This window comes from Lonchura striata, chromosome 6, assembly GCF_046129695.1.
Source record: "Lonchura striata isolate bLonStr1 chromosome 6, bLonStr1.mat, whole genome shotgun sequence".
Classification (NCBI taxonomy): Eukaryota; Metazoa; Chordata; class Aves; order Passeriformes; family Estrildidae; genus Lonchura; species Lonchura striata.
The window spans coordinates 55,212,410-55,235,959 of NC_134608.1; the positions used below are offsets into that span (position 1 = coordinate 55,212,410).

General features: G+C 40.2%; 2 protein-coding genes across 3 annotated transcripts in view; one reads left to right on the top strand and one right to left on the bottom strand.

The window, feature by feature from the left end:
- LTO1 (LTO1 maturation factor of ABCE1) lies at window positions 1-12,200 on the top strand. Of its 2 annotated transcripts, none has more exons than XM_021528545.3 (5): window positions 1-76; window positions 1,390-1,495; window positions 2,311-2,381; window positions 2,837-2,954; window positions 3,309-12,200. In XM_021528545.3, exons 1-5 carry the CDS (start codon window positions 36-38, stop codon window positions 3,375-3,377), a joined length of 405 nt encoding a protein of 134 aa, XP_021384220.1. In that variant the 5' UTR covers window positions 1-35; the 3' UTR covers window positions 3,378-12,200. The 2 variants fall into 2 exon arrangements, with proteins under 2 accessions (XP_021384220.1, XP_021384219.2); XM_021528544.3 differs by having other exon boundaries at window positions 3,785-12,200.
- Window positions 11,996-23,550, bottom strand: part of CCND1 (cyclin D1) — a 16,453-nt gene continuing 4,898 nt past the window's right edge. Inside the window, exons 4-5 of the mRNA XM_021528543.3 lie at window positions 20,525-20,673; window positions 11,996-15,507 (exon numbers count right to left, since the gene is read on the bottom strand). Coding sequence (XP_021384218.1) covers window positions 15,352-15,507; window positions 20,525-20,673 — 305 coding nt within the window. The 3' untranslated portion in view covers window positions 11,996-15,351. The remainder of the gene's footprint in view (window positions 15,508-20,524; window positions 20,674-23,550) is intronic.

Genomic DNA, 23,550 nt, shown 5'->3' on the forward strand with positions numbered 1-23,550 from the left:
GCGCGCCGTCCGCTCCCGGCGTGCCCCGCGCCGCCATGGCCGACCTGTTCGATGGGATCGTCATGGCCGAGCAGAGGTGAGGGCACGGAGGCACTCCGCCGGGCCTCTGCTTCCCGCTGCGAGCTGCCAGCGGAGCGCCAGGGAAGGAAGGCGAGCGCTGAGCCCGAGGAGGAGGGCGGGGAGGGTTCGCCTCTCTGCGCATTCTGAGAGCCTGAGCAGCGGGGAGCGGCCTGGGGTTGTGTCGGGGTTGGATGTCAGGGAACGCTTCTTCATCCAGAGCATGGTCGGGCGCTGGAATAGGCTGCCAAGGGATTGGTCTCCGCACAGAGTGGGACCGGCCGGGTTGATGGGCTGAGGTCAGCAAGGCCGAGTGTCGGGTCCTTGGGCCGCCTCAACCCCTGCAGCGTTCCAGGATGGTGGGAGAGTTCCTGAAAGCATCCCAGAGGGAAAAGGGTTGGGGGTGCTGGCCAGAAACTGCTGAACACGAGCCCAGGTGTGCTCGGATGGCCAAGAAGGATGATGGCATCCTGGCATGTGTCAGCAGTAGTGTGGCTAGCAGGACCAGGGCAGTGACTGTCCCCCTGTTCTGGGCACTGCTGAGGCCCTACCTTGAATTGTGGGGTCAGTTTTGGGCACCTTAATCCAAGACATTGAGTTGCTGGAGTGTGTCCAGAGAAGGGAATTGAGCTGGGGCAGGCTCTGGAGCACAAGTCTGATGAGAAGCGGCTGAGGGAGCTGGGCGGGCTCAGCCTGGAGAAAAGGAGGCTCAGGGAGAACCTTCTCCCTCTCTACCACTCCCTGACAGGAGCCCCCATGTGGGGCCAGACTTTACGTCCTGGTAGCAAGTGACAGGACAGAAGGAAGTGCCCTTGAGCTGCACCAAAGGAGGTTTAATTTGGATATAAGGAGGAATTAATGGAAAATGTTGCCAGGCATTGCTGAGGGAGCTGCTGGAGTCACCATTTCTGGGGGTGTCCAAGGAACAGCTGGATATAGCACTCAGGGCTCTGGTCTGGTTGACACAGTGGTGATCATTCAAAGGCTGGGCTGGATGATTTCAGAGGTCTTTCCCAACCAAGACAAGCCTGTGATTTTGGAATTTGAATTTATTTTATGTGATATTTCTAAGCTTTGGAGACGATGCACTTTTTTCTTGTCCAGAGCCGCTCGCGTCCAGTGTGAGCTTGACAGGAGATTAAGCAAGCTGTGATTCTGCACTCCCAGGTTCCAAGGGGGGTCTGGACAGGAGATTAAGCAAGCTGTGATTCTGCACTCCCAGGTTCCAAGGGGGGTCTGGACAGGAGATTAAGCAAGCTGTGATTCTGCACTCCCAGGTTCCAAGGGGGGTCTGGACAGGAGATTAAGCAAGCTGTGATTCTGCACTCCCAGGTTCCATGGGGAGGGCTACCAGGAGGGGCTTGCAGAGGGCAGCCACGCTGGAATGACTGAAGGCAGGAGGTACGGAGCGCTCCACGGAGCCAGGATGGGCTCAGAGGTAAATGGGGAAACTCTTCAGCACTGGAATCTTCTTGTCATTAGAAAATTACAGCCACAAAGAAATTTTCAAGCTGAGGCCTGCTGTGTTTCATTGCTCTGTTTGTGTCCAGGAGGACCCATAAAACTGCTTTAAAGATGCTGTTTTGAGCTGGAGAGTTCAGGAGATGCAGTTGTGTTTTGTTTATTTGCTCTATGGAGCTTCGGTAATCTTTTTTCCCAAATTTATGGCTAAAGGTCCTCTGCCCCCCAGTACCATCTCCTGTGGCCCAGCATAGGGAAAAGCATGGAATCTTGAGACATGAAGAATCAGTTCTGTGTGTCTTATGCACCCTTTGTTAATTGTGATGCTGGGAGGTTTTGTGGCACTGTTCCTGTTCTGCTCTGTGTTCTGGCACACCCGGATCAATAACCATTCCTAGGAATTCAGGGGCTGGAGACTGGTGGGGAGGCGCCTCAACTTGTGCCATATGTCAGTTTGTCACAGCTACAGGATGGGAATGCCAAACAGCAGTCTCCAGAGCTGGATGGTTTGTACAAAATGGTCCTGGACAGACCATAAGAGAGAATTTGCTCTCATCTCCTCATACTGGGAAAGCTCCAGAAGGAGGCAGGATTAGACACATCAAGTGAGAGGGTGGCTTGGGTAACCTTATGCTTGTCAGCCTTTCCAGCTTGGAAACATGTTTGTGTACCCATGTTTTAGGTTCCTGAAGAGTGAGATACAGTGTAGTGTTTTATTTTTGTTCCACTGTCTATGCTCTGTGTTCTGTGGGGCTTTTTCTTTCCTTCATGACTCTTTTAAATTAATTTTAGATTGGTTGCTACCTTGGGTTTGCACTGACGTGGCACTGTCTGCTCCAGAAAAGCACAGAGGAAAAGAACAGGTGAGGTTAAAAAGGCTTAAAGTCATTTCACTACGACTTCCATTCTTCTATTTGTATCTTTTTTCTTTGGTCCCATTTTGATTAATCTGTCTGCCAGAATTCCCTTTTTTTTTTTTTTCTTTATTTTGACCAGTCATCTAATCAGAATTTTTGTTGATTCTTGAATATTTCTCAATTTTGGACTAGTAAGTTGAAATGGAAGCCTTAAATCTGTCAATTATGCTTAGTTCCCAATTTGGAATAATGCCTAGTTTGGATAATTTCTTATTTAAGAATATGGAACACACCTGACAATGGGCTGAATGGGAGAAGTGGAATTAAAGAAGGATGGAGGGCTGGGATTTGTGCTCTGGATTATTATATATCAGTATAATTTTCATATTGATGGATTGAAAAGACTCCTGTGTGAGGATCATTGGGTTTTCTTTTGATTTGATTAATTTTGTTTTTTCTAGCAAAAAGATAAAGGCTCTGCATTCATTAATAGGGATGATTCAGAAATTCCCATATGAAGACCCCACTTATGATAAGCTGCAAGAAGATCTGGAAAAAATCAGAGGAAAATTTAAACAGGTTTGTAGGATTAAGTTGTAATTTTAATATATAAATTCACTTTTGAAGATACTTTGTTTCTAAAGCCACTCCAAAATTTTGTGAAGCAGTTATTGCTCCCATTCTGCAATCATAGCAAAATACTTGAAGTGAGATAAATTAAGTGAAAACCTTTGATAGTTGAAAATTTCCCAAGCAATAACAAATGCAAAATAAAGGAAAAAAAATTCTTTAAAAAGCAAGTTCGGAATAATCTTTGACAATTTGAATTACAAGTGGGACCAGAAGAAGAGAAATGGAGCAATTGGGAGTTTTGTTGAACATTCTTCTTGAAAAACAGACCCTTTGAAACACTTCTGTGTATTTGTTTTTTAGGTTTGTTCAATGCTAAATATTCAGTCAGATTTTAGAATTGATAATGAGAGATCTTCACTAACATTTTGAATGCAACAGACGAAGATAAACGAGGATGACCAAAGCAAAAAACCATTAAAAGAGCAGAACTGGAAAAGTGTCTTACCTACTTTTATATTTTAAAAAAATCAAAGTACTGAAGAGATGTTAAAGGGGAAGTGAAAAGTCACTGGACTTGCAATATTATTTAACATTTGTTATCTTCAAGTTTTATTTAGGATATTACACACATTAGTGTGTAAATCTGTTAAATAGAAATATTTGTTTTAATTCTTTGCTAGTCTTTTACTGATAATTCCTCAAAAGGAAAACAAGCATTTGCACAGTTTCCTTGTTTAAAGGATGTCTGTTACTTAAAAATCTGTGTATGCAGATCATTCAGTTTGCACCATGTGTACCTGCTGTGGGTGAAGGAAAATAAAATCAATTCCCTGCAGATTTTGCAGCAGGAAGCATTTTTGTGGGGAGAAGATGGAATGACAGAGGAGGTCAGAATGCAGAGAAGGATGAAGATGGCTGCTCAGAATATGGAATTTGCACCTGGATTTTCCAATAGTTTTGCAGAATGATGGGAGGAAGGGAGCAAACTCCACAAAATTAACTCCTCCCTACAAGTTACCAGTTTAAATGGTGGGTCAGATAAACATGACTGCCAGAAGAGCTGTGATTCTCATTGACAGTATTTGTTAGTACCTCTTACACAGACCAGGTTTTTATGTGCCAGCCTTGAAAAGTGACCACTCCAGTCTCATTCCAAATCAAAGGATGCTGCAGCTGCATGCATTGAGCTGTGTTAACTGAGAGGAATACCTGGAACTGGCTTTGGCTTGGGCTGCTGGATGTCTTTGCACACCAGTAAGGAATTCCAGAGTTCCTTTCATCAGCTGTTCCCTGTGTGTGTGTGGCTCTGCCTGCATGGCACAGTTCAGCCTCATGAAGACAGATCTGAGATTTTTGGTTTGTTTAACTGTCTTACACATGAATTTTGATACACACAGGCAGTGTCAGAGCCATCTAGTGGATGTATGTGATTGCAGAAGCTCACAAATATTTCTGTAGGTTAAAATAGACAGTACAGAACGTACACACTTTTGAGAATTCTAATTATGTAGAGAATTTCTTTGCAATGAAGTAACACTGAGGTAGGAATTAATTTTTACTTGTTTCCTCATTTGCAAAAATCTCTGTAAAAGCAAGAGCAGGGTTGTGAGAGCTCCAGGTGGAGCATTTGTTTAATAGAGGTGTGTGATATGTGAGTGACAAGCCAAGGTGCTGCTCCAGAGATGGTACCAAACAATTGTTTTTGTTCAGCTCAGGAGAGAAAGGGTCTTTAGCAGTCAGGTGGTGACTGGTATTTGGAAAATTGGTTTGGTGGCTAATTTTATTGTATTGTTTAGTTCTATTTTTAAAAAATAATATTGTAGTAAATTATTTTATAAATACATGTGTATATACTGAACTATAAGTATTGTATCAACCAGGATTTCCAGCTGGGATATACCAAGTTTAGGCGTATCTGTTAGGTTTTTAATTTTTTAATTAGGTCTTTAATTAAGTTTCATTTGTGCAAACACACAAATGTGTGTCTTCTTCCATGAGTCTGTATTTTTCTGAATATCTGCTGTTTCACACCTTGTGTGGGCCTGATTTGGTTTATTAAATGAGGTACAGTTCAAAATTCTGTTGTATGTGCAGTTGTATGCTTTCTTCAGTACCATTTTTTTTGTTTTGTTTTCTGCAGTGATTTTGTGGGGGTTTGTGTCACGCTCAGTGCTGTGGCAGTGAAACATTCCCAGCATTCTGTAGAGGTGTTTTTGTACCTGATTTACAGCTGTGGTTTTGGCTATGCCTGATTTATAGCCCAGGTTACATCAAAAATATTCATTTGTCTTTGTCTTAGGGTCACAAAGATATAGAAAAAGACACAACCTTGTACATTATGATACTGGTTATTAATAAAACAGGACATTGAGATTGTGGCTTGGTGCTGATTGTCCAAGAAGTTCGAAATTTTGCAGAAGTAAGACTTAAGAATATAACTCCTTATTCATTCACCATCCCTACGTATAGCTCAGTAGTTAGGGAGGAATGTTTGAAACATTTCACTCACCAATTTCTCACTTGCCTGGACTGCATCCTAGCTTGTTTTGTCTCTTCGTGATCATCTATCATCTGAGTCTGTCAAATATGGAATTTTAGCAAAAGATGGATACACAGCTCATTACTGCTAGGCTGCTGAAGTCATGGCAATCCAGAAGAGTTGTAATTTTCCTTTCTGCAATGTGTGATGAGTACAAGAAATAGTGAATTTTGAGGCATCAGCAGAGAGGTAAACTTTGAGTGCCATTTGGTAAAGTTCCCAAGCACAATTCTTGTTCTACCTTCATTATGCAACTTCCTTTCCATTTCTTGTCAGCTTACTAAAGGTGATCAATTCCAGCGTTGAGTGAACATCTATTATTGACAGAAATGGGTGAAATAAGTCAGAAAAAAGAAAAAGAATCTGGGTGTGCAATTGTTTGCTTCAAAACTAACCCTGTAGAGGTACTCTGGCTCATTTGAACCCTGATCTGTTTTTCTGAAGCAAGGTTGTGATAATTTCCACATGAGATTAAAATTGAAGTTTTAATTTTCCAATAAATTAGTTTCAGCATTTATATAGGTTTTGGTTTTTGAAGATATGCAAGAGAGAGTTTGAGCCTGCCCTGTATTTATGAATGCTTATTTACACTTTTGGCTGGAAGTACAACTTCCTGCATTGGAATAAAGTTCTTGCTTTAGAGCAAGAACTTAATATTTCTGGTAATGTTTTCTAATTCTTTCTATTCTTGGTGCCTGTTGAATAGTGCCCTTTGCAACTTCTTACAGCCATGGCTTCTGGTCTAATTGCAGCCTAAAACTTCAGCTTTCATAGTTTGGCAAGTAACCATGAAGATTCTCATTTTACAGTCTGCCAGAGTTGTTTTTTTAATGGATAAAGTTGTGACAGTACACATTCCCACAGAAGTGGTTGTATCACCAGGGAAAAAGGGGATTTGGGAGGTGTGAGAGGAGTTCAGCAGGTTCCCAGTTGCATGTTGTGGTGTCTGGGAATGATGTGTAAAGGCCAAATGGAGCAAAGCACTGCTGAAGCACTTCAGTGTGTCCCAAGGTTTGGACCTGCAGGACCAGCCTAGCCTGGGGTGATAATAAAAATAATAATAAAAGCTCTGTGTGCTATTTTGTAAGCTTGCACAGTCAGTTCATTTGTAGCTAACCTGAATATCTCTTTGACATTACACTGGGAATGCTCCCACCTTAATCACTGGAGTGTTTATTCCATAAGTGTGGTAATTAATTTTTTTCAGCATTTTTCATGCTAGAATTCTGTAGTACTACTTATCAAATACTGCACTACTGGGTGGAAGTAGACATGGTCACTAAGCTCATCTTGGTGAGATGAAACATGAGAGATTTCCTAAACCCATGGAATATATGAAAAGTGAAAAAACCTAATACATTGTTTCACTTGATTCCAAAGCAGTTTGCTGCACAGCGTTTTAAATTATTTTATCCTATTCTATAACCATAACTAATTGAGCGCTAGTGCAGCATTCTGTGTCTGGTTTTGGGGAGATTTCTGAATAAGAAATTACATAAAATTTTTGTCTTGGAAAAATTAGAAAGCTACACAATTCTAGTGCAGAATTTGTTAGGATGACATCTGAAATAGTGGCCTCCTGTCTGATAAAATTTTACTGATACTTGTTCCTTAATAAAATGATGGCGTTTTATTTTAGCAAAATGTTCAGCAGAAAGGAGGTTGATTATTCAGTCCCTGCATCCTGACTGTGCATCAAGCAGAATCAACTCAGCATTTGTCACTGTCTTCCATTTCTGATTTTAACTCCCTATTTTGCTGCTTTATCTCAACACTTTTTAACTTCCAGCATCTTCAGGATTCTGGGGAATAATCAACACTATGTGGAATCTTCCTTGATAGTAGGAACTGTGAGTCAGCAACCCTTTAATTTTTTTAGTTGCAGCTATTGTTCCATCAGCAAGCTTTGCTGCTATTGTCCACTGTTTGTCCAGCTCACGTTTACTGGACTGTGGGAACGGATTAGGGTTTCATGGCTTTTTTTTTTCTTCTTGCATAAACTCTTGATCAAAGACATTCCTTGGATGACAAAACACTGTATACTGTGTCACACAGCCCTGACCAGACTGCACGAACAGTAGTTTAAAAACACATGCCTACATTGTTCTCTAAACTGGCCTGCCTTTTTTTTTTTTTTTTTTTTTGCAATGTATGTGCAGATATTGAATTTTTGAGAACCCATTTACCTCTGTTAAAAACACACACATACACAGAAGTTATTGTTAATAAGCACTTGACAGTTTCTGAAAGTTAAAAAGCAAATTACTCTGAGACTAAGAACAGACAGAACAGAATGTCATTTCTTAACAGAGCTAGGAGTTGTATCTGCAGTGTATTTCCTTCCTGAGGAGACCTTGGTTGTGGGGCAGGTAGTCGAGTAGACTGGAAGCCTAAACCCACATGGATTATGGCATCATTTGATGTGTCAAAGCCAGAACACCTGAGTAGGGTAGAGAATGACTGGAGCACAGTTTGGGACTGCATTAACCTGCTTCACCATAAGTACATTGTTAGAACCACATTTTGAGAACCTGGTTTATTATAGTTTTATGTCCCAGCCTTTTTTAAGTTCTCTTATGCATTAGGAGGAGGACAAGTTTCAGAAAATTGCAGTAGCATCATTATTCCTCAAACTAATGAGAAAGAAAAAAATGGTGTTAGCAAGCATGGAGATACTTTTTCAAGGAGCCTTGCCTTGTGATTTGCATGAAATACTCCTTCAGCAGAAACATGGAGGAAAGAGACTCCTGAAGACATGTTGAGCAGGTTTACAGAGGGATTTAAGAACACAGGAGGGCTGAATTTTGGTGGTTGGAAACCACCAAAGGAAGGAAGGAGAGAAACGATCTTCCACAAACACGAGGCTTTGCATTGTCTGACTCTGCAACACTGTTGAGCACTGTCATGCAGAAGTGAAGGCAGATGAAACTTCTTTCACTGACATTGGAAAGTCATATCCATAAGGGAAGAACTCTTCTGATCCTTTGCAATCCAAGGGTCTCCCTGGAAAGAGAAACCTAGAAAATATCTGGCTAGTGGACATGTTTTCTAAAAGGAATTAAATGGTCAGAGTGAGTGGCTGAAATGGCTACAGAAATACTAAGTCAAACCTACAAAATAAATGTATTACACTTAGAAGAAATAATGTTTACTTATGAGTATATAATTTACGATGTCTTCTGGAAATTTAACAGCATATATTGGCTGAAGCTTTGCTCTTCATATTTAAAATAGCCAAATGTAAAGAACTTTGGTCTGTGAGTGTTCAGGAAGGAAAGAAAGCTGTTCAAAAATAATACCCTGTGAGCAATCTGGAGTGATACAATCTAATAAAGGGGAGAAATGAAACATAAAAAAGCTCAGTTGCCCGTTGCAGACAGTTTGGCATCAGAGGGTGGCTCAGGACACCAGGTCACTGCCTTGGGCTGGTTGAGGGGTGTTGTCACAGTGCCCTACTGGTGCTTTCGTGGGCCTTGGGTGAGGATCTCCCCTCTCGGCCCAGCCCCTTGGAGACTGCTGCTAATGCTACAAATCACATCCCAGCCACAAACAGCCACAGATGTGGTGACTGTCACAGGAGACCAGGCATCTGTGGAATATGGCTTGTGAGGGAATTTAAGCCATGTTACAGGGATGCCATTAAGCCAGGTGGGAAGGATGAAACAAAACCAGTCTCCAACGTAGAATCTAAAATTTATTTTCTCAGCAGGAAAGGATGAGTGGATAGCAATTTCCATTCTGTGATGCACACACTACAAGCACAACTCAGAGCTCTAGACCTCCGTTCCCCACATGGATCCAGAGGAAGATTCCTTCTCTGGCCAATTCATGTGTCAGGTCCTGCCTTGGAGCTTGGCCCCTGCATGCCACAATTCCTCCTTTGGCTCAGTGTTCCTGGTGCTGGTAGAGATCCATACCTGTGAATTCCCTGCAGTATGAGACCTTTTAATACCTGGTCTTCACACAGGCAGAAAGGAAAACAGATCTAGGTAGGGCTCTGCAGGTGCTATAGGATCAATAAGAAACTATTTCTGGTTTCACTCTTAAATGTTTATGACAATCAAAAAGCAAATGGGTAACTTTTGCCTTCCTCCTACATTTGGTCCTGCTTGGCCATAAAGAAAAAAATAAGAAGTCTGGCAATGTCCCATTATCAGTGCAGTCCCATTGACTAATTTGTAATCCCTTCCTCATCACTTGATTGGAATACAGTGTGGGGTTCAGTCAGAAGACACATGGGAATCTCTGCTGGCCATGCCAATGCAATTACTATGAGCAATTATATTTGTGGGATCATAAAAATACCTTGTTTGTCTGAAGAGATACATTTCTCATAAAAAGATGCCAACAGGAATTTATTAAAATTCATTAAAATGCCATAATTTATAGCTTTATTGCCATTGTCCCACTGTAGGAGTCTCAGAGTCCATGTGCATGGGTCATTCCTGTGACTCTTTTAAAAACAACAGCTCCAACCTTCTCTTTCTTCTCTATCTTTTGGAGTTTTCTATCACTTAAAATGCCAGCTGTGCTTGAATGCAAGTGAATTATGATTTTTTTAATTTGCTAGTTCTTGTTTATTTTTAAATAAAGAGCATTTGAATTTAAGTTTTCATAAAAGGTTCAAGATACTCAAATGGCCTGAATTCAGCAATGGAACTGGGGAAGTTTTTGGGAGGTCTGATAGAGGTTTTTCTTCATACATGTCTCAGTTTGATACAAAAAAATACAGTAGTTTTCCCTTTAATAAGCTACAGCATAGTCTAGCTGAACGTGCGTATTTTTTACAGCCTATAGTAAATTGTTTTTCTTGTTACATTCTTGTCTTTCTGCCCTTTGCAATGTGAGTAATACTGGCCTAGTTCACCCAGCATTCAAGTTTAGAACTCTGCATTTAAAGATGATGTTCAGGAGAACGAAAATGTAAATAATAGAGCTGACTATGTGGGCTTAAACCTACTTAAGTCACAACACTAAGTTTAGTAGCATTTATAAAAGAGATGGTAATGGCAAAACCGACGTAGCATGTTCAACCAAGCACAGGTTTACATTTCTCACTGAATCACTTTTTATCAGCACAAGATTTTTGTCAGAAGTCAAGATCCCCTAAGTGTGTCTTCACTTGGTTTTCAAACACTTCAGATCAGAGGGATGAGCCATCAGCCATACAAAAGAAAGCTATTTGTTCTTTCTGGGGTTTTGGGGTTTTTTATGCTGGGAAAAATGAATCATTTTTAGCCCAGACCAATTTATGCCTTGGCTTGATGTGTTTTTGAGGTCCCAGTGAGTTTAGTTCAGGTCATCTTTGAGTGCTTTACACCTCCCAGTGTAACTCACTGTACAGAGAAACTGCCCATTTCAAAAGGAACAAACCAGACCCCATTTATACTGGTTTTACTTCACCCACCTGATCTGGGATTTTGCAGCTGGTCACACAAGCTTCAGGTTTCTGGCTGAAATGACTGGGAAACCACCAAGCTCACACAAGCTCATCTGGGATTCTTCTGATGCAGGTGGTTTCCCATCTAGTGGTAACTGCCCTGAAAGGAGCTTATTCTGCACTAGACAACGATTAACACATTAGAAGTTAGCTCTGCAGTTTCATTTCTCATTTCCTGTGCTGCACTCGCTGCACAGAATCAGTTGTAACGTAAAGTTTAGTCAATGGGAAACTCAGAAGGCAGATACCAAATTTCTAATTTGTGACAGGGAGGAAAAGCACTTGGCCTTTTACATAGTTGTTTTTTTTTTTTTTTAAGGCAGAAATAATTTCACAGGATAAATAATCAAATACATAGGTTATAAGCTTGACCATCTCCACTGAAAATAAGCTATTTCTACTTTGTTCAGCTCTGAAAATAATATTAATAATTGATAATGTGCAACCCCTATTTTCAGAGATATTTTGGACTGTGTATTGGAACAGAGGTTATAATTTTTTTCTCATTTTATTTTGTAATAATAGCTAATTCCTGTTCTAGGTCCAGTTCTTTTCTTACATACTTTTAGTAGGCTTTAATGTTTTTCAGGTTTATTCTGTATTCTCTTAGCTGTAAAAGCTGTCTGAGGGGAAGCCACAGAGAAGGCAGCTTAACCAACTGGTTTTTAAAACCAACTGTGTTCTGTAAAGGTCTTCTGGGACACAAAACCTTCCACCAGCAAGCATTCTGCACCATCCAACACCTACTTTGTTTTACCCTTTATTCACAGGAACCACCAAAGGGCATTTTACTATGACTAATTTCCTTTAATGTGAAAAAATAAAGTCTTCATGCAGGGAAAAAAAAATGTTTTGCTTCTTTAAAAAGACACGTTGGTGTGACAAGCAGGCAGTTACCTACCCATGGCTTGAAACACCCACAGTTTCCTAAAATAACAAAAGGTTTTCAGCTTCTAAAATGTGTCAAACCTAGAAAATGTCACGTGCTTTACTCCCAGCACCAGGGAGTTACAACCATCCAGCATTTTCAAGGCAACTGAAAAAATGTAAATTAAAAGATGACAGCAGTTGGGTTTTACCAATTTTATTTCTAGACTTTAGATTTTTTTGCTGGAAACTTGTCTGTTACAGGTCTGTTGGTGAAAATGTGCATTTCAGACCAGTTATGCCAATAAGTACAATATAAAAATGTACAAATCTGAATTGCTTTTGCTTACTACAGATTGTTATAATAATGTGACAAATAAAGCATCTCTGTTGGCACGTGAACCCACTTATCTGGATTTGGCCTTTTTCAGTACATACAATATTTTTAAAAAATTTGCAGTACACACTACCACTCAGTGTAACACCTAATAAAACCAACAAGCACTAAACTCAATAATCATGTTTGGTTCAGAGACACAGAGATGCCACGAACAGAAGTGTTTTATGAGGTAAGCAGTAAGAAATGTTCCTGAAATTTGGACAGAATGTATCCAGTCCTCCTGGGTCCTGCGACTGCTAGTAGCATTGCAATGCTTATTTATGCACTATGTAGGATCTTAACTGCATTTGCCTCAAAATGAGTTCTAATTCTGTTTTGGTTTAGCAGCATACAGGCAACAGCTAGATTATTCTTCAGCATACAACTCCGTTAGCTGGCTTATTTATGAGATTTACAGGCTTTTTTAAATTAGCATTATGCTGTAATTAAAAAAAAAACAAACAAACAAGAAACCCTAGTATATCATAACAGATTAAACACACAAAATACTTAGAGTTCCAGAAGATAACCTATCATACCAAGTGATGTGTCCCAGCTGAGGGAGAACCACATCAGGTGGCACACAAGAGATATTATAATGCACCTTTCATATATCAATGTGGCTAATAACACAACTTAAAACTACTATGATAATAAACCCCAGATCAGACGAAGAATCCAGCTTTATAAAATGCATAACAAAAAAAAAAAAAAAAAAAAGAAAACCACCAAAAAACAACCAACCCTTGACATTAATTGATCTTCTGAAATGTCTGCTGGTTTTTAAATTAATGCAGAGACCCATTCAGAGCAACGTCCGATGCATTTCCGTTTGCAGTAGAACTATGAGGCACTGTAAGAACATCAAAACCTGGTCTAGACATGGGTAACTGAAGTATGAGGTATTGTGAAACAGGAACCTTTTTTGGAATAGAGCAGTAATCACATTAAGTAAAAATTGATCACATAAAAAATCTACAAAAAAAACCGATGTCAATAATATAATTTTCTATGAGAAAATTAAAACCTATTACATGGCAGTATATGACATTGTATAACAAAAAAAAAAAAAAAAACTGATCCACAAAATAGCAGCAAAACACAATGACAAAGATACAGAAAAGCAATGTTAATTTTTTTTCAAACCATGCTGGGAATTTATCCATAGCAGCTCAATAAAAACGGAGCATCCACTCCTTTTCTTTTGTCTTTTTCTTTTTTTTATCTTTTGAATTTTTATCTTTTTTCCTTTTTTTGTTCTTTTTTTTTGTTGTTGTTTTTTTTTTCTTTTTTACAATCAACACCTTAGCGGCAGTTTTCTCACATACATTTCACCATCACATTCTCCTCGAGCATCAACTTCAACAGCTATGTCCACATCCCTTCAGCTACTTTCTAAAATAATAATAAAAAGATACATAGCCAAGATGTGCAAATTTTCTATTTGTAGCTAAATTAAAAAAAAAAAACAAATGGGGCATATACTGGAATAAAAACTTCTTTCAAGTACTCCAATTTTCATACCTATTAACTATGGTGTTTTTTCATGGTTAGACTGCTTTTGAAAATGTATAGGAAGGGGCCAAATAGACTGCCTGGTTTTGGGTTTGTTCTTTGAAGCATGTCCTTTTTTTGCTTTAATAAGCTGGGTTAAAACTGCAACATCAAGGGTAGAAAGATTTTCTTTTTCAAAAGGGGCGATTGCATTAATTTACAAATCATACTGGCCTTACAAACATCCTCTGCAATAAATATTCTTTTTAGCCTTAACTATAAATTATATATTTTAGTGTTTAAAAACCTTCAATTGTAAAAACATCTAGCGATAATCCTTAAAACTATGTGTCCTATATGTGAACCTTTAAGGCCCCTAATTTATAAAGATGAGTTGGCACCAAAGGATTCTAAACTTCAAACTTTTCTATAGAAAAGGAAAGAAAGATATTCTGGCAATTTGTGAATGCAATTTTCTCTCACTGGAACACAACCTTCAGAAAAAAAGAATCACCTCTCCTCTAACACCATAGTTAAATGCACTTGCTTTGCAATTCCAAGTTTGCCAACAAGCACTTTATATATTTCCAAACCATTCCATTAAAAAAAAAAAAACAAACAAAAAAAAATTCCCACACAATAAGAGAATGTATTTCCTATATCTAATGGACTGAAAGTGCTTTGAATGGAATGGTTTTAGAATATTACAAACAAAACAAAACAAAAACAGAAAAAAAAAAAGAAAAAAAAAGACTGAACTGTGGATTGAACCTGACCATAATTAGGCTGAGTATCTGTGGAGTCAGAACAGCATTTTTACACAGGTAACTACAAAAATAAGAAGATTACAAAAATATAATATATTATGTCACTGTTTCGGTTTCTCTTTATAATAGGGTCCTGTATGAGTAGTACATTGGCCTTTCCCAACCATGCTAAGCTGGAACCCTACAAATGCCTCAATGCACAGGCAATCCACAGGCACAAAAAAAAAAAAAAAAGATTAACACATAATAATGCTGCATACTAACATACACTAACTTATGGGTTACGTTAACCATTTATAAGGTGAAGAGGATAAAAAAAAAAACCTAAGGAAATAAAATAAACATTTACAGATGAATTATAAAGTGACTAAATGCATAAGCAAGCAAGATACAGAAAAGCCTAGAACTGCGTTAAAGCTATGCTTTTTAAAGAAAAAGAATATTTCATTTACTATCTAAAAAAAAAAACCCTCTTCTACTTTAAAAATGGTTGGTTGGTTTGTTTTATATGTAAGAAATCAAACCTAATACCTCCCCTGGAGACATTTCGTGTGTTAATGCCTATTTTTACAACATACAGACAAGAACACTTTAATATAAAAAACTAGTTGATTATTATTGTATAAAATCCTCTATTTTTGTAGCACAAACCCCTGGGGGTAATGCAAATACTATTTTTTTTTCTTTTTTTAAGACAGTTTTTGGGGTATTTTTTGTTTATTTGTTTGTTTGAAGTCACAGATGGAAGGGAGACAGAGCAAGAAAAAAATATAACAAGATTGTTTTTTCCCTTCTGGTATAAAAATGTCCTGGAGAAAAGGGTTTCTGGGGGGAGATCCTGATGCCGATTCCTTCTCAGATGCCCTTTCTTTGTCTGCTTTTCTTGCCAAGCAAATCCATTTAGGAAGAAGTCCTCTTTAAATGTTCACGTCTCGCACATCGGTAGGTGTGCAAGAGAGGTCTGCTTCGTCCTCTACAGTCTTTGTTTCTGAAGATACGTTGTGCTGCTGTGCCTGGCGTAGACTGGACTCCAGGAGGGACTCAATCTGTTCTTGGCAGGCTCGTAAACAATCCTGCAGGAGGTGCAATGGAAGGGGAGAGAGTGAGAGAGACCCAAGATTCCTTCAGAAAGATCACAGGCTAAAATACCAGTTTCTTGACAAAGCAAGAGAAATGTTACTGGGTTATCTGGGAGAGCAGCAGGCTGGAAAGGAGGGTGGGAAGAGCAGAAGCACCCGACAGTGAAAGGACTGGCTGAGCAAGCCTGGTTTTTTGCAGACTCTACCTGGCACTGCTGCTTCTCTGCCTGTGCAGTTTACAGTTCTCTGCAAGCCCACTGCTCACAACTTTCTACTTTTACCCCAGGAACCCTTTAGCAGTGGAGTCTGCTAGAAGCAATGCTCACCAACACTGACTTTCTTCCCAAGGCTAAATTCCAACGACAGAAATGCCATATTGAGCTGCCCATGGCCAAAGCTGCCTGCCAACTGCTGCAGTGTCCAGCTGTGGGCAGCTGATAAATTCCTAACCCTGAAACCATCTCCAGAAGTGGACTGGACTGTTGGACCCCAAAAGGGAGAGGTCTCTCAGAAACACCACAAAGTGCCTCCCTAACCATGCACTACTGAGCCCATCCGAGCTTCCTGTGTGCTACCACATCCACCTGGAAACCTCAGTCAGGGTGAGACCTTTTCCTCTCACTTCCAAAGTGTTTTCTCCAAGCTGGGTGTGCACACATTTATCCTGAGGGCTCAGGAGGATGCACAGGCCTCGCTGGAAATTAAAAAACCATGAAGAACTAAGGAAGGTCCTGTCTGTGGTGGGGAAAAGCAACCTCCCCCAGGCATTATGACATACCATGAGGAGAGATATCAGATTCCCAGCAAGCAGAATTGGAGAAGCTCAGCCTGCACAACCTCCTGCAGGCGGTGGAGGCCTGTACACCCACTGCAGTGGCACAGAAATGGTGCCCTAAACAGGCCAAACAATCCCACAGCATTTTGCCAAAACTCATCCAGTGTGCTGTTTACCCTTATCTTTATAACAAACACGGCAAGCTTTTCCCCCCAACATCTTTAACTCTGTGTATGAAGGACTTTGAAGTTTCCTTTCAGCATTGCCTTTTCTGATTTAACCTATGACATGTGTTAGCCCTTGCGGTGAACCCAGTCTTCCATGATAAATTGCCGTCAAAAGTGTTAGGATGTGCATGACTGAGAATGAATGTTGTTTTCCTGAGAGGGTGACCTGCCTGCTGTTTTCTTTATTTCCCAGTTTCAATTCTGCCTTCATTCAGAGGCTTCTTGTGTGATCTACCAGCTTTTCACTGATTACACTACCACAAGAATCTCCTCTGCCACCAATAAGGGCACATGACATTTGGGGTAAAGTAAGATTAGAAACCCAAGCAAACAATTCTCTTCAAGTCCTTTCTGAGAGAGAGGGAGGTTAATCCTACCTCTAAGCAGATCAGACCATCAGCACAGCTCACTGAAAACACATAACCTATGACCTTTCCTGGTTTAAACCCTAGTGTAATATTTCCTCTTGACAGAGACACACAGCATTTTAAATGACAAAAAGAAACGCCTCATATCCTAAAGTCATCATGCCTTTGGCTCCTGCATACCTGTGGCCTTCACAATAAGGTCTCTATGAAGTCCCTGCACCCAGCCCTCCTCCAGATATGACAGATCAATCCTGACTGTAAGGCTCCCCCTTGGACCTCAGACACATTAAATCCACACCAGCACAACTTTAGGTGTTCCTGGCTTTACAAAGCCACTTCTGGGGATAATTCTTTTCTAGCAAGTTCAGTGGTCCAAACTGAAAGCATTTTAATTTTACAGAGCAAAATGAATCCTCCTGGGTTTTGTTCTGGGGGTTTTTAGTTTAGGTTTGGTTTTTTGGGGTTTTTTTAGGTGGGAGTAGGTTTTATGGTGAGTTTTGATGGGAACTTCGTGGACTTTTTTTTTTTTTTTTTGTCCTGACCATTTGCATACAGCATGTTTGAGCTCTGAAAAGTAAAACTATTAAAAAGAATTTCTATAAATATCTATTCTGCTCCCTCTGGAGTCCAGTTATGAATAATTACATAAGACTATGTAATTTAAAGGCACTTTTTTCCCACAAATTTTTTTTTCATTTAAAATTCTCAGAGTGCAGCATGCTGTAAATGTTTATTTTTTTAAACAATCTTTACAATATATTATGAACAGACTGTCTTAAGCTACAGTTGAATGAAAAGGTTTTTTTATTCTTTAAGGTATTTTGCCCATATCTTATTCATATGGCTATTAGATAAATAGTATGCCTGTAGGAATACACTAGAGCTAGCAAAAACCAATGCAAAACATAAAATTCACTGTGAACAAACCTCACCAAAGCTGTTTTCATTCTCAGTATTTACCAACACTGAAAAGCAAATACAAAACTTGTGCATTACTCTGATAGCTTCTCCCAACAACTTTTCTGCTTCACTACCCAAATTTTCAATGCCCACAGTTTGTTCAAGGTCATAAACCCTTCCTGGATTAATTAAGCTCCTCAGTGAAAAAGAAAAAAAGAAAAAAAAAAGAAATAAAAAGGACTTGCTAGTTTAACTGAAGTGGTCAAATATCTTTAAGACACAGTGGACATGATCAGACTCCAGGGTCACATAGGAAAGGAAACAAACAACAACAAAAAAGGAACTGCTTGGAAGTCCTTTGTTCCTGCCTGACCTGTTCTGGATAGCAAGCACATGTTTGAAGGTGCCTCTGAGAAGGGGCAGGCAGGAGGCGAATTCCAATGCACTAACAGACAGCATGGAGACCCAATCTAATCTAGTTCAGCAAATTTCTGGCTTGGAAATGAATGTCAGGTAAAATTCCATCTGTTTGGATGATGGGGTCAAAAGTAGAAGGATGGAAGACAGCCCAAGACTTCTAATTGTGATTATCTGACTTCTAATTACCCCTGATCAAAGGCAAAATGGGAAATTGGACTCCTACCAATATATAAACATGAACCATAAAGGAATTCCAATCAGGTGATATTAATTTTATTTTAGATTCAGCTTTTTTTGAGACTAAAGGTAAAAAAGTGTAATTATGTAACCTGAAATCCAACAGATCTGTGCTCCAGCTAACGGATCATCAGGGGGAATACCAGCCCTGCTCTTAACATTCCGAGACTATCCAATACAAAACCTATTCCCTGACATCACTGGAGCATAGCATAGATCATACAAATCCTAGTGGAATGGGAAAGCTGGAATGGCATTTGATACCATGGATTACACAGACAGGTGTTTTGGGAAAGTCTCCCTGCAGGGGAATCATGTTCTGTATGAAACCAAGCAGAGTCATCTCCCAGAACAACTGCAGTGGAAGTTGCTACTCCCTTATTCCACTCCAAACTCAACAGTATAGCTGTGCACACACAGAACTCTGTGATGCTAATTTTTTGTAGCAATCCATACCAAATCCTTATTTCTACCTAACACATGAATATATTTAGCACTGGAAGCTGGAGGAGAATTACTCCCTTTTCAAGCTGTTAACCAAGCCCAGGTCAAACAGATTGTGGCCTTGCAATGACTCAGGACAATCAGAACAAAATAATAAAAAAATCCTCTTTTCTTGCTAAAGCAACTTTGTTTTCTTTTTCAAGAGCTCTGTCATCAACTAAATCAAGTCACATAAGAACAGGCCGTTGTTTTGCACGATGTGAGAGAATCCACTTCAGTGCCCAGTATCAGGAATTGTTAAATCATCTTGCTTGAATCAAGATGCTGCCTGGACAGATAGCAAGCATTTTCCCTCAGTACCTGCTTCAAACATCTCACCCTGGACAGTGGCCAACCACACACACTGGAATTATCTGCATTGCTCACAAACTGACTAAAAGCATCACACGTGCATACCAAACTGAGCAGCCCATTAGTTCAGCTTTTCTTAGAGAATTCAGCATTTCAGGTCCTTAGAGCATTTAACATTTCCTGCAGTGATAAAAGTGGCAAAAAGAACGTGCTCAATACTGAGGCACTGTTCAGGTGATAACATAGAATAATAACCTGAGATACTGCATTTTTCATCAATTTTTTCACACAGTCTATCAAAAGTAAAATACTCTTTTGAGAATAATTAATTGCAATGAAATCACTCAATCCCATCAACAAAGCCCAATTACACAACCTAGTTTTGCAGTGGCTGGACTGTAAGAATTTTCTATTCATTTAAATTATTAACATGTAAAATAATTTAATAGCATCTCCAAGATTCTGCCCCTAACCACAGAGTTGTCTTTATTTGACTCATTGTCTAGCGCTTGGAGACCTCACAAGAACCTTTTTAAAGCATCTATTTATTGGTCTTCCACATTGTTACAAAACAAAGCTCAACTCTGCCCCAACTTCACACACCATTATGACATGGATCATTGACTTTAGGTCTTCCTTGTAGGCTCCCTTCCTGGCCCATTCACTCATTAAAGGTTTATTGCTCACTAGTTACTGATGTGCATCTCCTGGAAGCTGCAGGGCAAAATGAAGGGTCCTGTGAGGACCATCTACCTTGTCAGAAAGTCGTGGGACAAGTATTTGTTCCAAAAAGGAATTCAATACCAGCTACTGTGAAGGTCTAGCATGTAATAAACCAAATTAGATCATTAGAACTCTTTTAAGAAGAGCTTTTTCACACCACTTGGCACAATAAAAAGCTTCAAGAATGGTCAAAGATAAGGTCAGAGATACCACAAGTTCTCAGCAACTGCTTCCTGGTCTTATTCCCCAAGTTTTGTTTTACTCCTGGTTTAATTACCCCCAGCCAAACATGGCCTCTGCGACATCCTAAGTCAAGGCAGGGCTTTCCTCCTGTCTCAAACACCAGAGCTGGATGTGCCATTCCCAACCAGGCATCACAGATTATCAGTGGGCATCACAACAGCCAAAACAAGCCGGCTGGGCACGAGAGAACACATTGAGAACCCCCACTCTGAGGCTTGACCTTTCCCAAGATTTACTGTCAGATTAGCTCCCGTGCAGTAAGCAGGCATTCATTCTTAAAAATCCTTAATGCAGGAGATCAACCAAGAGAAAGAGTCACTTACCGGATCACATTTGATAACTTGTGATAGGAAATGTGTGAGGCATTGATAGGAGAGGAAAGTGTTAGTGTTCCCCAGATGCAGGCCTTGCACAGCTGCTACCACGCTGCCAGCTGCGATCATGGAGGGTGGGTTTGAAATAAATTTAATATCTGTATGAAGAAAGGAGAGAAAAAAAAAAAGAAAAAAAAAAAGAAGAAAAAAAAAAAGACTGAAATGATTGCTTTAGGAGAAGCCTGTCCATACACATAAACTCTTTGTACCAGCATGGCTTTCAGCTGACAACTATTGCATCCAAAAAAGCAGGGGAAATGGTGAGCAGAAATGTGCCTCCTGCTCTAAAACTCTTATAGGTCCAAACGTGAAAACACTTATCCACATGAGAAACTGCTCTGCAGAAAGTGGCCCTTCCTAGCACTGAGCCTGGGAGCCCATTCATCACTTGGAGGTACTTTTATCATAAGCAGAGCCCCCATTTTTCCAGTGTTAAAATACTTTGCTCCTGTGAATAATGCCGGGGGGGGTCAATAGCACTGCACATCTGAGAAAACCTGTTCACATCCTGCAGTGTTTTGCATGGTCAGATCCAAGGTGCACTCTAACAACAAGTCCTGGCCCCCTTTAAAGCAGAAACCTTTGCTCTGACACTCAAAGGAATATTGCTTTAATGAACAACAACATCAACAAAAAGAAAGAAAAGAGAGACTGCTTAACCCTGTCAGGAGGCAGATAATCCATATTTAAATTAAGGTTTCATCTTAAAAATGCTTTGTCTCAACCTAGTCTCTTGTCAGTGGCTGCCATCCGTCCTGGCAACAGGGATTTAATGTAAATGTGGCATAACTAAGTGACGGGGGTCCCAAGAATTGGCGGACAATCAGTTACATTCTGATGTGACACCATGCTGACAAGAGGCTGGGCCCCCTTCCAGACTGCATTGCTGTAGGTCTCTCCACACAGCCACTCCCAGGATCCCTTAAGGGGCTATCTCTGCCATTTAGCATGTTTTTCCTTTGGGTTTGTTTGGTTCGCTTTGAGTTTTTCTAGGTTTGTTTTTTTTTTTTTTTTAAATAATAATAGTCTACATTTTAATGATAAGACTCTTTTCTACTGAGCAGGAATGCATTTGATCTGTGGCAGTGAACACCTTGAAGGAGAATGAGGAACAAAGGAAGCAAGTGGCACAAGTCAAGGTCCAATTTTGTGAGGGAGAAAGGGAAATACCACAATGTACACCAGAACCTGAGATACATTCCTTCAGCTTTTATCAGAATACAACTTCCTCTGTGTTGGAGAAATATAAACCATCTGTCAAACCCCTGAATGAAATCAAAGGAATGGACAGCTTAGAGGGCTCAGTGGAACTGTTTAAGTATTAAATCATGCATCTCCTTTATTATGATAAAATAACTTCTGTGTAAATGTTTTACCAGTAGAACTAAAGCCTTCAGGACTCCATGGAAGTCCTGGCTCTGAATCTGTTCATTCAGACACCTCTGACACTCCACTGTGGCCCTGATCAATACCCAAAGGGGCACTTGGCCCAGCATCCTACGGACCTCCAAAATTAAACTGATACACAAAATTCTGGCCAAGCTTTGATGATGCACTGCCAGCGAAAAGGCAAGTTCGAGTGAAAGTCATCTCGTTTATGTTAAAATAAACACTTCAAAATAAATTTGCTTTGCCCCCTTTTCCTAACTGAAATACTGACACACAGCTGCAGGTGGATTTTGGAAATGGGGGATTCCCAGCAGGGATCCCACCAGGATGGGGTTGCTTAGAGCAGTAGGGTGGCAGTGCCTTCCCAACACTGTTTACGGAGCGCTACAAACGGGACATGACCAAAATGTGTCACTTTAATGAGCCTGTCCTGACAGGACCACGTTTGGGATTAATATTTGCGTTCTTCTTTTAAATGGAACAGTAAACAAGAACATGAATTCATAGTCACACCCTCATTCTTTCCAAGGTGGAAAAGTGATAATGAAGTTTAAATGACCAGTTTGTGTCTGTCCCCATAACCACTCCAGACAAGCAGCATGGACTGCCTTTTTGTTGCAACTCAACAAGGAATTATTTGTGGCAGAGGCCACTAATTTCAGCATATTAATCAGGGGGCCCCTCTCGCCTGTAATTGGATGCCCCCAAGTGAAGAGTGTGGCATCATTGTCAGCCTCCATCGCCTCATCTTGCGCTATTGAGCGCTCAGGAACAAGGGGGCTTCGGTGAGATGAATTAGACCTGACACAGCCACAATGGGGTAGGGGGCCCCATCAATTGAAGCACACATCCCCAGTAGCCTATCTGAGACTTCATCCAAAAAGAATAAACAACTTCAGCGTTGTTAAAAAGAGAGAGAGGGAGAGAGAGAGGAGGGGGAGGAGAGAGAAGAATGCCAGCCACCCTGAAGGGAGGACAAAGCAGGCATATAGGCGCTGCAGCGCTTTAAAAAAAATTCCTAACAAGGCGAGTCACCCCTTTTCCTTTTTAAATGGAGCAGCAATTCCATCCGTCTGGAGAGCTCGGGGCTATGAATGAAAATCTTTTCATTGAGGCAAATCAAAACTGTGAACATAAATCACTTGCTGCAAGATGCAACAGGTTCCAACTGGTCACATACCTTGAGACTTCCAATTTTATAAAGGCCAGAGAATGGGACAGTTGTAACAGACTCATTTCAAAGGGGGATCTTTCTTTCTCCTTTGGAGAGGACCAAAGCAGCAACAATAATAACAGCAATAATAATAATAATAAAAATAAAAATAATAAAATAAAAAGGAGCCTGGTATGTTTTGATAACCAGAGGAACATAATGAAATGCTGAAGGTCCAATATTTGTTGCTATTCATTGTTGTGCTTGTATAGAGCTGCATGCAGTTCTCCCTCAACACCAGTCTTAACTTGGGCCAAAAGAGGCCTGCTTCCTTTTGAGCTCTCTCTGCCTTGCTCTGCCATGCCAAAGTCCCATTCATTAAGCTCAATTATGTGTTAACTTCAAACAAACCCTGGTAATTTTTTTTTCTTTT

Excerpts from the sequence above, each read along its gene's own strand:
- LTO1 (XM_021528544.3), top strand. The coding sequence starts at position 36 with ATGGCCGACCTGTTCGATGGGATCGTCATGGCCGAGCAGAG. Across the intron at positions 77-1,389 it reads ATCGTCATGGCCGAGCAGAG|GTTCCATGGGGAGGGCTACC; the intron begins GTGAGGGCACGG and ends CTGCACTCCCAG. Across the intron at positions 2,382-2,836 it reads AGCACAGAGGAAAAGAACAG|CAAAAAGATAAAGGCTCTGC; the intron begins GTGAGGTTAAAA and ends TGTTTTTTCTAG.